Raw genomic sequence first — 17,947 nt, 5'->3', positions numbered from 1 at the left:
TATAATCCATTCGTTTTCAAATGTCAAACTACGTTATCTTCTCCGGGTTTTTCCTCGAAAACTTTCCCTAAAAGCGCATGTGTTTGTCTGAGTGTTTCGTCTGTGTTTTCTACTTTAGAAAAATATATATGTATGCTGTTATATATTATGAAGTAGCATTTTTTCTGAATATATGGACTGGGTACAAATTTGTATACAATTCTCCTTTGAGTTTCTTCACTCACCACTAATGTGATCAACAACTTTATTTTCTTCTTAGAGTACAGTAAATGTCATAAATGGAAGTAAAATTCATTAAGAGTTCTCAACGGATTCATTGGGGGTGTGTTTTTTGAATGGCTTGCTACTATAAAAGTTTTTATGATTTTAGAATTGGCAAGCGTGCGCCCGTTTTAAATTAATTTGTAATTTTACATATCTTGAAGAAAAAAAAGTCCTACAAATAAACAATGTAATAGCTTAATATTTTGTTTAAGGCAATGCCAATTATTTTAATTTAAAGAAATAAATAATTTTTTGTAGTTTATAAATAAAAACGGAGAGCAACTTTTGATAGTTCCGATTGCGTGGGGTCTTAGCTCCTTTGATCAGTTTAATTGTTTTTTTTCCTATAAAAGGCAACCTCTTTCTGTGCTGGGCAAAACAAGTTTCAAGCGTAAACGAAGCAAACAAAAATCTGTTTTATGCATAAATAAATTTTTTGCGTGTATTTTGAAAGATTCCTTTTTGTTTTTTACGCTTTGTTGTTTTAGTACTAGTATGTAATACAGAGTTATTCTTAATACGACTATTACAAATTTGCAATTAAATTAAACTAAGTTTAAACTTAAACATTTAATAAAGGCGCTTCTCAAGCAAACGCCGTTCGTTATAATTTGCATTTGTAGGTTGATTTAGCTGCCGTTGCACATTATCGATTTGCTTCGCTGGCCAATTTCTAAACCACAAACGCAATACAGTTTTCGGGCAGAACTCACCGCCAGGTAATATCAGAGAACATAAATCAGTAGACAGATTCGATACGATAGAGAATTAGTAACATATGCCGGGCAACCAGACCCGTAAGGCGAGTGGAACTCAAACGGAACGCAATGGGTCTGCCTGTGACTTGTGTGAGTGAGTGTTTACGGGTCAACTAAAAATCTAGAAAAAGTATAATATGCGTCGGATCGTTAGGGGTACGTACATCTTGAAATTCAAAATAAGTGGAGTAGGCAAAATGATACAATTGTGCATTTGCATTTTCTTATTCAGTTAAGAGCACGCAACCGAGCAGTTATTACACCATGGTACGAATGGAGATGATGATGATGGAGGCGCTGTTACAGATCTACGGACATGCTGCGAGATGGGCTCCACATGCCGGATGAGAGTGTTGTGATGAGGGTGTGTGCGATTTTACAGCAACATATAAAATACATTCCGAGCAATCCGCGGGTTGAGTTTAACTACTACCACCTTGTCCCTTGCCGTAGATGAGCTCCTCGCATATCTTGAGCAGATCGGCGTTCTCACGAGACTTCTGCTGCAGCTGCTCCGTCATCGAGACCCGCGAGACCTCCTCCTTCTTAAGTAAAGCTTTCAGTTTTTTCGACTCGTCCGCATGTTCCCTCGCGTAGGTGTCCAGCTTTTTATTAGCACTAGGTTTGGAAAGATTATTAGGTAAAGACATATGATAAAATATATTCATAGCTCACATTTCCAGCTGCTGCATGGCATGGTTCTTCATTTTGTCGTAGCGCTGCTCCTGCAACCGCAGATTGTCCATCATCTGCTTTCGCTCTGCCAGAAGCGACTCCTCATTGCCTTTGAGCTGCGAGGTCATCTCTTTGCTCTTCTCATATTTCCTACAATAACACCGTGGTAAGTCGATTGTCCAAACCAGAATTACTGGCTCCACTGGGATATTGCTTACACATGCAGATCGGAGAATGTCGTTTCCAGCGACGTTAAGTGATGGTAATTGGCGTCCCGGTCTGCCTGCACTTCTTGCATTTGCCTTTCGTGAAGCTGCGCCTGCTGCTCCTTCTCACTGATCAGCTCCGCAATGGCTTTCTCATACGCCTCGATAACACCGCTGCAAAAAAAAAAGTAAAACAGGTATTTAGCGTATTTTTTAAATCAAACATTATAAAAACAATAGGAAAGCAAAAATATCCTTCCGATCACAATGACGGGCAGGCAGAGATGGCTGTGATTTTTTTTTTTTTTACATATTTTGCAAATATACTATACCAGATTACTAGTCTGTTAATGCTGATTCTCAATTGAAATGAGACCTTTTCACATTTTTTGGTGTACAAAATTATCATGACTATTAATAAAAGATGCATTACTATTCTAAAAATATAAAATTTAAGAGTTTAATAAAATAAAAAATTAATTGCAATATAATTTTATTTTAACTTTCATTTCTTAGTTTTGTACGTGTTTTACTTTATTCTCCTTAAATCATTATACAACAAGAGTAGCAAAACAAAAAAAAAACAAAAGAGCCGCAATAGAGAATGTAATAAAATTGTATAATTATAAAAAATAAAGTCAATATTTCCTCGGTAGATTAGATGTTATCTAGGTAATGGGTTTCAAAAAAAGTGCCTACTATTTACGCCTTTAAGGGGGTATATACCATTTTCATTTCCAAAAAATCGAAAATTTTTGTTCGCTTTATCTTAAAGAACAACTTTTTGAGAACATTTCCCCAAATTTTTATAGAGTCTTGAGCAGTAGAAAAAAAGTTACAGCGCTCCTAGCCGCGCGCCTCGTCACCGCTCAAACTCAAACTTAAAACTTTAAACGCGAATATCTCAAAATGGTGTTTTTTGAAAAATGACTGCGGTGATATGGATTGGCGAAAAACTACTGAACCGATTTTCTTCAAATTTTTTTTTAAATGTTCGTAATGAATTTTATTAGTACTTGAACGATCGTTTTTTCATGTAAAAATTTTTATTTCGCCGAAATAGATAGTTTTGTAAGAATTTTAGCGTCCAAAAACGTAATTTTTGCATAAATCGTTCCCGTATGCAAAAAAAAAAAAAAATTTTGAAACGTTCGTTCAAATACAGGATACTACTTTAAACTAATGAAATATTTTTATTTTTTCGGTATCAGTTGACCCGTTCGTCCTGGGGAATTATTACCGCAAGGCTCTTTAAAAAAAAGGCGTTAAAGGGAAACAGCCCCACCTTAAAAACTATTAAATATTTTTTCAAAATTTTTTGCATAAACATTGTCAACAATCTAAACTTTCAGAAAATATAATCATTCATTTAATAAAAACAATAGTTACATACATAAAAAAATCCAAACTTTCCTATTTTTTTCGACAAAAAAAGGTATATACCCCCTTAAGTTGTCAACAACTGCACGTTTCACAAAGTCTAAGCTTATTGTCAGACATAATTAGTATAATCTAATTCGAATTAAATTCTTATAAAATGTCGATTAGAAACCGTTTTCATGAGCATTACTCAATTTATGTTTGCTGCCTCATTTAAAAGAACAGGGTTACTTACTTCAGTTTTGCATTGGTTTTATCTTTTTCTGTAATACGTTTGATCAACGCTTCTTCGCGTTGTTCTCCCTCCTTCAACTTCTTTTCAATGTCTTCCGACCTCGTTCTAGAATGGAGAGTAACTTTAGTTGGCGCTTTTTTTATGTTTAGGATACATACACTTCATTTTTGATTTTCTTCTCCAGCTCATCCATGTTGTTGTAGTTATGGGACTTATCTTCCGTATTAAGGCTGAAATTTCAATAACAATTGATAACATATGGTACACATACAACTCATTCACCTGTTACTCACTTGGAATTATCAAAGGTTTTGTTGCAATCGTTATCAATAACGTCCACGCTCATTTTAACATGCTTCTGCGGAAATCAATCGAAAATACATTAGTTCAATTATAAATCATAAAATACAGTCATATCAAAGAACAGCTTATATTGCTATTTTTGTCCAAAATTATATGTAATTAAGAGTTATAACTTACTTTTGTCCTATCCACAGGCGGCTTAAAATCCAACTTCTTGGCGGTATCTTTGGCACTTGCTAGGATTCCAAACGAATGGTTACCACCACTTGTCTCGTGCTCCTCCAACGTTGGACTGAGGATCCTGTTCTGGTTCTGGTTCGATCCCAGAATATTCAGCAGTGCCTGCTCCTGCTGATTCGGATGATTTACGGGAACGGGGGCTCCAAGGAGCGGATCAAACTTCAGCAGCAGCGAACTGCGATCGATGGGCGCATTATTGCTGCCTTTCGTGTACAAATAATCAAAATCTGATGAGTTCAGTATTACTGTGGATGGTGTTCGTTGTTTTTGGGTGTATATGGGTATGTTTAGATGAGTGCATGCGCGTGCATTATGGTGTTTGTGAAGAAAGAAGAAAAAATACAAAAACAATAGTTAGTCACTGGCTTTGACGGCTCTATTTCGGATTCTATTCAGTACAGTTCAAATCAATGTCAACGTCAAGGTTCTTCGACCTCCTCCTTTCTTCGGAAATGGTCCATTATAAGCAAAGGTACATACTACATACAGCAGGAAAACTGGTGTGTAAAAAAGGGAATGGGTAAAAACGCCCCTAAAAAGCAAATGGGGTTGACATAGAAACTAAGAAAAATAAGTGGGATTAGATAAAAAGGGAAAAGAAGAGAAACGTAATGGGTTGGGTTTACGTTGTATCAGGATGTTTGGCTCTAAGAATTCAGAAGGAAGTTCTACTATAATGTCAACTCCATGACATTAATAACATATAGCTCTTCCGTGGATCACTGATATCAAGTTTCTAATCTCTTTTGTTGCGTCTAGTTGACAATTTCAAATATATTTTTAATCGCCTTGTTTCTACTATCATTAATACCACGTATTTTTCTATATCTCTAATAACATTGATTGGCTTTATTTACATTGTTCACTATCAGTTCTGAGCAGCCTTCTTTGTGGTTATATTTCCAATGATATTTTACGCAATCTCTTTTTTTAAAACCATGTTTATATGGCAGTAATTCATAATTTTTTAATAAATTTGCATCATCTTGTTTTGATTTCTCACTGTTAAATAAATAGAAAATTCAAATTAAATACGGTTTACAAAGATATCAGAGCAAGTACTGTTGATCGTGATCAAGAATATGTACTTTATAGGGTCTATTACTGTTAATCTATTATATATACTTTAGCTCGGACAAATAAGCTTTTTACTTTGTTAATAATGTGTAAAATAAGTCAATGAGGCTAAGAAAATAGTTTCTTGAAGAAATTTTTTTTTGTTCCAATACTATGTTCTCAGTGACTCGTTGAAAAAAAAGACTGAAAGACGAAAGGAAGAACAATGACAAAAAAGAAAATAAGATATAGCATGACTCAAAGCAAGTGTCCCTCCCTATCTAACCCCCTGAACCCCAAACCCAGATCCCGAGGGGCACGAAAATGAGGTGTGCCTGTTCTGCATAGAAGCCGCATTTTCACCCTACACACGAAACAGTTAAGATACTTTTGAGATTTGGGATGGGTATCAAATAAAAAATAAAAAAAATAAAAATATTACAAAAGTTTTATAAATTTTATAAGAACTTAATATAGTTCAGTGGTCGATAAATAATACTAATTTTTTGTTTTCTAAGGCGATGCTCTTTATTTGTTTAATAACCACTTGTTTGCAAATATATTGAACACAAACATTGTTAAACAATTAGAAATTGTAAAAATCATTAATCAACCATAACGACCATAACCGCTTTTATTGGTTTAGCAAATAGAACATAAATATAAAAAGACCCGATCATTTCCGGACCAAGGTGAATATTTTTCTTCAGTGCACATGGAAATGGAATGGAAAGGGTACATAAACAAATGTGATACCCAGCGATGGTCGGCTTTAAAAATAGTAAGAAACCCGGGCAGGCCCAGATATTAAATGCAGGTCACAGCTACTGGGTGGAATGTAGCTTTAGTTTATGCATTTTAAAGATTTTAAGACAGCGGACCAAAACAAAACAAAGTGAAACGATGACTTGTGAGTCATTTTATGCAATCGACAAATGGTTTCCGAAAGTGGGTTGATTGAAGGAGAAGAGAAACAGAGAGAGCGGAGGACCGAGAGAGCAGCTTTTCACTGCGCTGCATTTTAATTGCGTGTCTTTGACAAGGTTTGCATTTTCAAGATTTTACACAGTTACTCGCATAATATTGTTAGCCGTGACCACGCAGCGCTCAAAAAACACCCACATATAAATGTTCAAAAACACACTAATACCCAGAGCAAATCACACAATGAAGTTTCACGCTCTCACTCTCGCGTATTATTTTTTTCTTAGCGACTCGGAGACTTGTCTTCTGGCTTTATTTATGCTTATTTGTTGTTTTCTTTCTGCACAGCTGCTGGCTACTTTTCCAATTTCTAGCACTTGTCGTAAGCCAAACTCAAAATATTTCATCCACAACTTTAGGCAATTAACAAATAAATCTTATTTTGCGTTTTCCAAAATTTACATTTCCCGATTAAGCAGTTCGGCAGTCCTAGGATTGAACAGCAGTAGGGTACCGATGGATATAGCGACGTCAGATGTTGAAAACTAACTGAAATGGAATTTCTTATTGCTTACACTTCTCTCCGCAAGTCCAATAAGAAAACCAGCGCACGCACGCGAGCAAGCGAGATGGAGAACGGACGAGCCTGAATTCTGACTGGAGTGTGGGGACAGTGACGCGTATTCAGCAGTCAGCAAGTGCGCAGAGAGAGCCAGTGCGAAAGAGAGAGCGCTGTGTACACGTTGTCTGTTTGGAGTTGTGACCCCTTCTCCCACCACCCCGCAGACCTATCTGAATGTCTCTCGCTCTGCTGCAGCTGAAAGGGGGCTGAAAAGTGCAGGGCCGAGTTCTAAATTGAATTCCTATGCGCTTGAGCGTTTGTGTTTGTGAGTGGGCGAGAGTAGACGATGGGGCACAGTGAGACGTCGATATCAAAACACTAAAAAACATTTTCTCAAAAATCAAAATAACCTTGCAGTTTGCAACCATATAAAATTAGTCTATTGGCAACACGTACATAGACAGCTATATAATAGAGTCGTCTTATTTATTTTTAAATTAATATATTGATTTATGCTGAATTTAAAACGAAATTTATGGGCGCCAAGGAATTTAGAAAAACAATCTAAATTTAAGCTGATCTGAGCTAAAGCTGATTAAAAACCTGCTCAACAGTCTGAATGTCCAATAAGTCGTTGCTAAAGTTTTCGTAACAACAACCAGCTGAATAGTCTAAATGTAGAATTTCAAAGTCTTAGCTATATTTTTCGAAATCTTTTGGACAGCAATATTACTGCCAATGTAAACAACAATAAAACGAGTTTTTTTAAGGGTCGATTTAGCAAGTCTACACTGTCCTTCACTGAAGATTCTATGAATGATGAGAGCAGCACTTACATTTTCTGTTGCTTATATTGTGTTTGTTTGAGCACGGGAGATAGTCAGATATGCATTTTCCTAGTCAGCGATAACGATAGACATAGCGCCAATATTAAAAGATATTCATATTTTTAAACTAAAACCGAATGAGAATTATGAACAATATTATTGCCAATTTAAACTAAATATTAATTTGAAGAAGTAGACGAAATTTAACCAAATTATTTCTATTGCATAAGCGGGCAATAATCAAATTCCCGCAAGAGCTGTGGTAATTAATCAAAAATAAAAATGCGTTCATCAGGGCACACATACTCATGCAGTAGCTGAAAAAAAAACACAAGAACTGACAATTAGACGAAGTGACGTCACAGCTAACCAAATGCTTCTTTTTAGCCGCAATATTTATATTCGCGTACGATATTTTGCTGATAAGGGCTTCAAGAGAGACAGAGAACATTGAGAAAAGCAGAGAGTCGCAGTAGCAGAAGAGAGTCATTGAGTGGGAGCGGCGAGTATGAGAGAGCGCGTAATGCGGTATTTTCCATTAAAGAGTAAAGAAAATGCATTTTCAGCAAAGCAACAATAAAAACAGGAAACGGGATCCAAGCGTGGAGACAAACATAAAACATTAAAAGCAAAGAATCATTTCCTACTCTCCATGGCTCGCCATTGAAAAAGAAACTTATGCTACTAATTGGCATTGTGGGGTGCGTTTTGTTGTTGCTTATACTTTTGTTTTTGGGGTTTTACCCCCGAGTGGAGTGTTCCCCTTCTCGATTTGAAGTTCAGGTTCATTGCCTTGCATGTGTGCCGGGTTTATTTTTACGGTTAAATATCGCCGCGATATAGTCAATGCAGACGGACGAGGAACTCGAGATTCTCGAGTTCATGGCGTCCATAATATTTCAAGTTCAAAAGTTTATAAGTGCTGGGGTTTTTGTAATGGCTGATGAGCTAAGGTCACGAACATGCAAAGGAATCGTTGGCACAGTGAGTCTTCCACTAGAGGGAACTACGGTAAAAGATATGAGAAGCTTGAACTGAATTTTGTTTTTCATCCACTTAATTTACAGTTAACTTCGGGAAACCGAAGTTTATATGGCTATACCTTTGCAGTTAAAAAAAAAATTAATTTGTCAAAAAATCTTTCTAGAGTCGTTCGAAACGACTGTGATTGCGTATGTACATAGGTACTTTCTGAACGGCCATGTTATAATTTTGCAAAGGCTTTATTGGTAATATAAATTTTAAATTTTAGGCAGGCGGAGCCCAATTGTGAAAATATATATGACTCGCCTTGTGATGGTTTCATTGATTTATGTGCATTCGAATAGTCAAAAAAAGCCAACAGGAGGATTGAGTGATTATCTTTTAAAACAATACGCAGAGCCTACACGCATTTTTTTAAAAAACGCATAGCAGGTAATTACACTTTCTTAATATATATTTTATAGACATAATAAAACGATATTAAGTATAACTGGAATTGAATACATACATTCCACCGTAGTTCGACGTAAAAACACTTTTACATTTAAATCGATGTACACATATACAAATAAATGTACAGAGTATTAAATGTATTTCATAGATTTATGTTAAAGTTTGACTGTGATTATATCAGTTGGCACATGCTTTGCAAACAGAAAAGAGGTTATTGACTTACAGTTTTGGTTGCTGACGCCATCCTTGAATTCGGCATCGAAAAGCGGCTCCTCCTCGCCAGCTCCACCACTTCTCTGCCTGCTAAGCACAACAGCCGCTTTTCCTCCGTTTTCTCCGGCAGGATTGGCCTTAACCTTGGCTTGAGTGTGGAAGCCACTACTAGTAAACTGCGGGGTCTTGAACATGTCGTCCGACACAGGCGATATAGCCCCAAAGTGCTCGACAAAAACATCGTCTTTTTCATCGCTGGCGCTTAGAGTGGCTTGCTCCTTGGCGGACAGGGCCTGCTCCTCCAGGATAACGGTAGCATTTCCCAGTGGGGACGTTGGTGAAGGTGTCTCATGGATGGGTGCTCTCTTTAGATTTTGATGGGTGGGAATCGGTGGTGAATTAGAAACAGGGGCTTGGTAGTCCCTTCGATTTTGCTGAGGTGACCCTACCACGGTTACTTCTTCCACCCGCATAGAGATATCCACATCCATGGCGTCACCAGCCAAAATATCCTCTGTAGCCTCCACCGCTGGGGAGGCATTTTGCTCCAGGCAAAATGTGCGCCGTGGGTTTTCCCTTTCCATACAGAACGTCCTACGAGATTTCGCCTCCTCTTTTTCTGCCGTTGACTGAATCACCGAAAAAGTGCGCCGCTGGTTATCATCAACAGATCCAAGACTTGCAGCAAATGTGGGGGAGCCCTCGATGTCCTCCCTATCCAGCTCGGGGTTTTCCGGCATTGTCCTGCCGCTGTCGAACGTACCATTGAGGGGTGTAGGCGACAGTTCGCTCATGGGCAAGGTTTCGTTAAGATGTTGCAGCTTTTCTGGACTCGGTTGTGTTACCTCAATGACCACTCCTGACTTAGCGATGACTCCAGCCCCAAAAAGGCTTTGTTTGCGATCCAACGAAGGTTCTACCACAGCCTCTTCCAAGTAGGGCATATCCTCCTGCTCTGGTGGAGCATGGGGAGAGCGTGGGAAGTGGGAGGGTTTCTCCGCTGGTCCTCGGATAGGGAAACTAGGTGAGGTGGGTTCCGGGTTGCACACTGTGGTATTACCACCCAGATCCAAAGGCAGAGGCGAAGTAGATCGGATCTTCGTCGGTGTGACTGCCACCACTGGCGCGCAGTGATGCGGTTGTTCCTTCTCCAGCACCTGACCCTTCGCCTCCTCCATCGGCATATTCATGTTGTCTCCATCTGCTTCATCGGGCAAAGGCAACTCCCTCAGAGCCAGGAATTCCAGTTCCTCGGCTGTCTTTGGGCGATGCGTGGGTATGGGCGGAGAAAGGGGAAGCTCTTCAAATTTAGCCTGAAGCGTGGGTATCGGCGGTGAGACCGGTGCTGCTGGGAGAACTGACTCTGGTGGCTCTAGTTGAATCCTTTTTAATGGTTCTTCTGGGATCTGATCTACGTGCTGTTCGTGAGCAGGGTGTTGTGAAGGAGTCGTTTCCTTTGCCTCAGAGAGTTCTAAGGGAGATGATGAAAAATGTGCCTCGGAATATTTTTGCTGCTGCTGAGGTGACCTTATCACCGTGGCGTCATCCACTCGCATAGACACATCCACTTCCATGGGCTCAAACTCCTCCCCGGTTATTCTATCCTCGGTAGCCATAACAGCTGGTGTTTTTTTTTGCTCAAGGCAAATGGCGATTTCCGTTAGCTCCAGCTCGGTCTTTTTTATTGTTTCTACTGGCACCGGAGTTGCCTGTTCCTGATTAGGGCATTCTACAGGATCTTCTTTTTTTTCTCGAGTCAGTTCTTGAAGATTTAGAGGTTCTTCAAAGCGCCGGGGATCCTGAGGAAGGTTTGGCTCCTGCAATGTCGCATTTGGACTTGTTTGTTGCACTTTATGAATCTCCTGCTCCTGTAATAGCTCTTCCGGATTAAGCCGCTCTGTTTCCTGTGTTGGACTTATTTGTTTCTGTTCCATTTTCTCAAAATGTAAATTCTCTATCTCTCGCGGAGAATTCAAATCAGATAAGTTAGGTTCTGTACATTGGGCTGGTTCATTAGCATCTTCTGACTGTCTTAGTTCCTTTAAGGACGGATCTTCCAATTGACTATCAAGTACTTCTTGTTTATCTAAGTGTTCTTGAAGAACAAAAGACTCTTCAATCATCCCCTGTTTTCCGTGAATCTGCACTGGATCCATCTCTGGAATTCGCTGAGATTCGATTAAGAACTGCTGTTGCAATAGCTGATGATCTTCAGGACCCAGAACATCCTTTAACATTTCCATAGTTTCATTAATGTCATCCACATCCATGGCTTCATAACTGACGTTGTTGTAGTGGCTGACCGCCAAAGGATCTTCGAATTCGTTCTCCAGTGTGGCACCCGAGGTCATGGACAACTGCTGCTCTAACACATCGTTAAGGGCACTCGAATAGGCCTCCAACTCGGAGCGATCCCCCGTATACCGCTCGCTATGAAGCGATAAACATTCCACGAAAACATCTGAATCCGAATGACTTGATTTTCGTTGAGCTGTAGGAGAAATTAAAGATACAGATATTATAATTAAAATACGCCACTCTCTGTTCAAAAAGAACCAATTCATTCTTTAAGACAACTAAAAATTATACATATTTGTAGAAAACGTAATTAACTCTTAGGTTTTATTAATAATATTCAAAATACATCCTAAAAGGCAATACCGATTTTGTTGTCGTTTATTTAAAATTTTAAAAATGTGTTAGAACAAAATAAAATATTTAAAACAAATAATAATTATGCGTTTCCCGTGTAAGCAATTTGTACTCACCCTCCATTTCAGCACTTAAAGAAGCCAGATCCGGTATTTGCGACTCGTCGAACTCTGGAAGACCTCCAAATTTGGGAGCCGCGTCTGCATCCATCTTGGCGCAACCTGTTGCCGCCGTCTGATGGCCCAGAGCAGCGGCAAGAGCCTTCTGCTGCTCCATGCTTGAAGGCTTGGGACTGGGCTTCACCGCCAGCGGACTTAGCTGCCGAACGAAATATGCAGAAAATGTTTGAAAATTAATTACATATTGTGCATCGCGTGAGACATGATTCGAATAAAAAGTTATGAAAAATAATATGGACGGGGCAGGGAAAAATAAACATAATCCAAAAATTGGCAAACGAATACGTAAACAAGCAATGATCGGGATGGGATAATGAAGAAGATCACAGACAACAGCTGTTTGAGCATTTAATTAAGAATTGTTGTCAAATTGTTTGAGTGAAGATAGGTAAGGGACTCTGGTGACATAAATATGTCGCTCTGGGCTTACGGTCGACTATTCTCGACAAAAATGCCCTTTACCCAAAATTTGTACATATGGGCACCCTTTATTGTGTTCTGATTGTGGATTTTAATAAAATTACAAATTACAGTGCATCTGAAAGGATCGCGAAATTTTTAATAATTAGTACTGAACTTAACTGTTAGGAAAAATAGTAATATAAAGTTTTATCTTTTCTTCTTATTTCTGTAAGGGGAAAATCAAAAATATATCTGAAAGAATAAATTCATATAGAATAAATCGACGAGCAATCTTTAGATTATCACCACACTTGGCCAAGTGGGAGCACACATTTGAAATGTTCGTCGCAGTCGGTCATTCGACAACCAAGTGTCATTAATTTAAAAGCAAGCCAAGAAGTGAGAAAATGGGCATATGGAAGAAAAGCGGTGAAACGGAATTGTGGGGCACACGGTGGGGAGATGAACGTGAAACTGGGTCGGCGTCAGCTTTTGTGCAGTGCGAAATAAACATCTGAACATGCGGCGGATTCAATACGGCCGGCCTCAGGTCCGTCGTATTTTCCGACTATTCAGGGTTTGAGTGCAATGTTCTACACACGGAATTTAATTAGGCCGCATTATAGTACGATTATTGCGGCAAGGTTAAAGTCAGCGGAGACGATAAAATGGGCGCGTCCACGTAAATGTTGAAATTGGGGTGAAAGATGAATTAGACGAGAAAATGGGCGCGTCCATGTTAAAATACGAAATAGGATAAAGGTTAAGTTAGCCAGAAGATATTACCTAACTAATGACAAGAAACGTAGAACCAAAATATCATAGAAACTCAATTATTAATTTATTAAGAACGTTTAATGTATGTAGAGCGACATTTTTTCATGAAGTATAGTTTTAGAAAGCAAAACATCTGTCAATGCATCAATTTGAATATTTGTTTAAAACATATTTTTTTCCCTGACAATGCAGCTTTATGTCTACAGATTGTACTAATTTTAGCCAAAAGAAATAATGCATTTCAATGTAATTTAAATAATTATTTCTGCAGCGCAATAATCTGACAAAACAACAATCGGGGGTGTCACAGAATTTTCGTTAACCTAACTTCGTCAGTGACACCCCCGAAAGACTTAGATTTGGGTACAAATAACGAAAACGAAACCTTCTCAGAAATCATTAGTCAATATAACGATTTGGAAAGTTCTATTCTATGGAATCTATACTTCTTGTGGTAGTTTTTAAAATGACCCTTTGAAATCGTAAAATTTATTACAATAAGCCAACAAACAAGTTATTCGAAATACAAAGATTTTAATTATCATTACTTAAAGCCAAAATTACAATAATTTATACATTTTGATTTGTAATTGAAATCACTAATAATTACTTATTTCTTTGTCTATATTGAACGCGTTACTGTTTAACAAACATCTGACCCAATTGAAAATACCCCCTGGAAAGGTAGAGGCAAACTCAAAAACAAGCCCTTTTTTTGGAAACATACCTCGCAACTCATAGCCTGCAAGTGCTCCATTTCGTTAGCACTGACTTGGTTTAAATTCACGTTTATCTCGCTTAGGAGTTGCTGGATGGTTTCGCGACTGCTACTGCTGTTTGCGGGGGACGTAGGTGGGGTAGAGTGGGGATCCATCAGCAGGCTGGAGTGCTGCTCCTCCAATCGCAGCAGATCCTCCGAAGCCGACTCCAGAAGGGTGCCCAGATGCGTGCCTATAAGTGGAGCTTCTCCTTCACGATCTTTTGGTGAAGGATGATCATCCACGGGACTGGCAGTTTCTGTGGCTTTCTTGCCCGTTGGCTGAGTGGTGGTAATGCCAGTGGTGGCGATGCTTTTCGGCCTTTTGATTATATTTGCGATGAAATCCATGACGCTCTACGCACGATTAACTTCCAATTCGATTTACGGTTCACTTGATTCCATAAACCGATGGATCGAACGAATTTCTTGGTTGGTCTTTAGTGTTTTTTCCTTTTTTCGGGTTTTCCGTTGTGACACAGATTTCTTCTCGCCTACTCGGAAAAATCTCTACTGTGATTTTCCGCCTTCCGCTCTTTCATTATATTAGGCAATATCGTCGAGATTCTCGCGACCCGTTGCCGCGTACGTTCCTCGCTGGCTCCCGATCTTGTCTGTCTTTGAAATCAATTTAAAAATATTTTCGTTTTCAATTTGCTTTGCTCCGCTCAGCGTCACACATGCACAAATGTTTTTGGGTATGGCGAGATTGTGGGGAACCGGCAGAGAGAGAGAGAGCGTAAATTTGAATGCCATCCACATAACGATCCGGATGTTTTTGTATAACTATGAGTTTGGATCGTTTCTAGCCCTCGTCGCAGTTCTCCCTTTATCAGCACCCCTCTTTCTATTTTAATGCTGGCTCTTCCCGCTCTTAAAGTAAGTTGGCACTTACAGTCACCTATATTTTGGGATAATGAGAATTGATCTCACTTGTTCTTTTATCCAGCTTGCGTCTGCTATAACCCAGTCTTTTGTCTAAGTTATTAGCCACATAAATACAAAAGTTGGTCCAACATATCCAAAATTCTACATTTGTGGCAAGCCAGAAATGTTTTAACAATCGGTAGTGGGTTCAAATCGAACTTCCGTATTGAACAGTCTTTTCTTTTCCTTTTTATTTTTTTTTTGATTTTTAATGGCGAATTTAACTTTGTCCATGTTTTGGATTTGGATTTATAGCTCTGACCGCATGGGATCAGATAACTTATCGCCTCGATTGCCGATCGCCTAGGCGCGCGTGGGCGAACAAATGCAATTTAATTTATATAAGCCGCTTAATTGAAACGCAATTTACTGCAATGGGAATAGTGCAGGCGCCAGATGACAACCTTCTTGTTCGAACTGCAGTGGAAAACTGAAAAACTAGACAAGCCTTAGACTTAATTCAGACTAAAAGGCAGCAGTGAAAAATGCAAGACACCGCAAATAAGCCGAAACACTCATAGAGGGGAATAGAAAACGGGGGAATACGAAAATAGGGCGACCGTCGACTGCTAATGAATGAAAGTCTTCGCCAAACAGCTGGAGGAACCCTGCACACTTACAATAATTGGATGCACAAGCAAGAAAGCGCCAAACCCATTGCGCTTTCTTGAAAAATTCAAATTTGCACATTTTAGATATAGTGGTAAAACTGATATTTCTGGTCTGTTATTGAAGTGCGACTGCCTTTCGATTTGTTCTAAATAACATTCATATAATCATCATTTTTTTCCGGTGCAGCCCTTGTGGATGCCAAGTGACATGCAATCCCACCGCTATTGTTGCGCATCACGGCGCACTATCTGCAAGACGAGTCGAATCGAACCGAGGAAGTGCTCCACATTGCCCAACGGCTGACTTTGCATATTTGGCGAGAAAATCTAAGCAGTGAAACGGAATCCCACACGATGGGCCATGACGAGGTGGCAAATGATAGATGTTGGCTTTGGCGTTAGCCAAGCAATGCGTGACAGGTGACAAGACATTCCCCGGCCCCCAACCCCCTCCCAGTGGGAATCCGAAAACAATGAATGAGGGTGGTAACTTATATTAAGCTCGACTGGAACCCAAATAGAGCTTGTCTTCACTTAATCTTAATACCCCAATAATAGTTTATTAAAAATAACTTTTAAAAACATTACAGACTACTAAGCTCCAAACCACCATAAGGTATGGTGTAGTAACTGTTCTCGAAGTATTTATAAACTCATTTCATAATGAGGCTAGAAAAGCAGATAAACATATTGGGATGCCTGGTTAGACTGATATATGTACAATTTATAAAAATAAACAATTTATTTTTTTGTATATACTGGAAGACGCGATTTTTATACGTGGCATCTGATGGCCCAAAGTTATAAAAATTGAATAGGAAACTTTGACTGAAATTCGAATATCCTATGCCCCAACACATAGGGGAATATAAAGCAAACAAATATTGGGGAAAGGCAACTATAAACTTAACTATAAATAGGCGAAAAAGAAATGCAGACAACAAGGGTGCAGCGTCTGCAGATCCTCCATACTGAGAAACGTTGGTGGTCAAAGGGGAGATGGAGTTTAATGACTTCGGGTTCAACTAAGTCAAAAAGTATTTCCTTCTGAATCAGTAGATCCCAATTAGCCGGTATGTTTGGAAAGAAAGCTACCTTAAACCCGAAATAGCGGTCTAAATTAACATTTTGTATTTTGATTTTGCACTTTGGCTAAGATAGCATTTAGCCAACATCTGGGCAGTGGAAAATGTCAAGAGGCAGCCGGCACACTCCGATAATGCATCGAATTGGATTTTCACTTGGCATACCAGATTCCCTGGCCCGTTGTCCGACTTTTTGGATAATTTTCCGGTCGAGGCCCTCGTTTTCTTTGTCTTGCCCGGCTTGTTGCCCATTTTCGGGGTGGAGCTGTAGCTGGTCTTTGAGTCTGGACACTTGGGATGGACAATGTCCGGCGTACACTGAACGACTGGGGAACCATCGTCGACGACAGCTGCCAGAGCTAATAAAAATAACGCAAGCAAATAATATACCCAATGTACACATGCGAAGAAAGGAAAATAGCAGAAACAGCCTGCGATCAAAGCATTACGCCTTACATTATATTCCAGGAGGGGAGGGTGCGGGCCTACTTGTGCACATGCTAGAAAGTGAATGTTTTGGCATAATCGCACATGGTCGGTGGGACGGGCTCGCCCCAAAGTTTAGTTATTCCGCTTACCTTAACGCCGCCATCGTTTTTGTTGATCTCGCGCAAAACTCCGCGACCGCCGATTCCCATTCCCAAGCCATTGTCTGCCCCATCGAATTCCATGGCATATATCCAAGTAGGCAACGCTCTTAAATCGGCAGATTGCTGTTTTCAGTATGTATATGTTGGTTAAAATGGGAAAACTCCTATTTATCACGTTGGTCAGATAAGTGACGCGAATTTTCTGCGTTGCTTTTGCAAAAATGCCGCTACAATTTAAAGAAGCATAATTGGCAGTGTGACCGCGCGCTAGCCGCTGCAAAATACTATAGAACTCATACAAAAAATACTAGAGGCCCTCAAATTGTAACAAAGCTAAAATTTTCTTTAAAATAAATTTTATTACCAAACAAATTTGAAATATTTATAAAAAATTGTGACAGAAAACATGCTTTATATGAGGCTCTTCCAACAAAGTGTTTTGAACTTTTTGGTCCTGTTAACTTGGACTGCGTTATTGTGTTTTAGGGCCAAACTCAGTATTTTACATAGGGACACGGGAAAAAGTGCGTTTAATACAAAGCCATCTGATTTTATTTATATTTTTAATCGAAATTTGGCCTATCTTTTAACAACAAGCAATAATAAAGAAGGCGGGAAGATATGGATTTAAGTGTTTTTATTTGCAACCGAGAACTGTTCACAAAACGGTTATTTAACTTATATGGCCTTTGGCTAAAATACAATTTTTTATACGTAAAAACCAGTGTTTTATTAAAGGTGTGAATGTGAAACTCAATTCACCTTACATTCATTCATTTATTTATTTTTTATTTGCCCAACAATGGAGCACCCGCTATGCGCTTTTTGTGGGATCTTTCGAAATAATTTGACAATACACGAAAACAAGATCCATCATTGTGTGGCGT

At 39.1% G+C, this 17,947-nt stretch overlaps 1 protein-coding gene across 7 annotated transcripts; it reads right to left on the bottom strand.

The window, feature by feature from the left end:
- Window positions 1-679: 679 nt before the first annotated feature.
- Window positions 680-17,309, bottom strand: LOC108043205 (transforming acidic coiled-coil-containing protein 3). Of its 7 annotated transcripts, XM_017121785.2 has the most exons (11): window positions 13,818-15,179; window positions 11,849-12,050; window positions 9,091-11,571; window positions 3,999-4,306; window positions 3,812-3,876; window positions 3,677-3,748; window positions 3,519-3,623; window positions 1,916-2,077; window positions 1,698-1,847; window positions 1,459-1,640; window positions 680-1,143 (listed from the first exon to the last, which is right to left on the bottom strand). In XM_017121785.2, the coding sequence occupies exons 1-11, from the start codon at window positions 14,196-14,198 to the stop codon at window positions 1,136-1,138; spliced, it is 4,116 nt and encodes a 1,371-aa protein (XP_016977274.2). In that variant the 5' UTR covers window positions 14,199-15,179; the 3' UTR covers window positions 680-1,135. The 7 variants fall into 7 exon arrangements, with proteins under 7 accessions (XP_016977274.2, XP_016977279.2, XP_016977276.2 ...); XM_017121790.2 differs by lacking the exon at window positions 13,818-15,179 and adding an exon at window positions 17,049-17,309 and having other exon boundaries at window positions 680-1,640; window positions 3,999-4,264; XM_017121787.2 differs by lacking the exon at window positions 13,818-15,179 and adding an exon at window positions 17,049-17,308 and having other exon boundaries at window positions 680-1,640.
- Between the last annotated feature and the right edge of the window lie 638 nt (window positions 17,310-17,947).

Source organism: Drosophila rhopaloa, unplaced genomic scaffold, assembly GCF_018152115.1.
Source record: "Drosophila rhopaloa isolate 14029-0021.01 unplaced genomic scaffold, ASM1815211v1 contig_155, whole genome shotgun sequence".
Classification (NCBI taxonomy): domain Eukaryota; kingdom Metazoa; phylum Arthropoda; class Insecta; order Diptera; family Drosophilidae; genus Drosophila; species Drosophila rhopaloa.
The sequence above is the reverse complement of the archived record's forward strand: the minus strand, read 5'-3'. Positions and strand labels throughout refer to the sequence as shown.

Coding starts and splice junctions, on each gene's coding strand:
- LOC108043205 (XM_017121784.2), bottom strand. CDS start 14,198: ATGGATTTCATCGCAAATATAATCAAAAGGCCGAAAAGCATCGCCACC. Junction 4,307..9,090: donor TGGCGTCAGCAACCAAAACT/GTAAGTCAATAA, acceptor CACCATCCACAG/TAATACTGAACTCATCAGAT. Junction 1,848..1,915: donor ACATTCTCCGATCTGCATGT/GTAAGCAATATC, acceptor GTGTTATTGTAG/GAAATATGAGAAGAGCAAAG.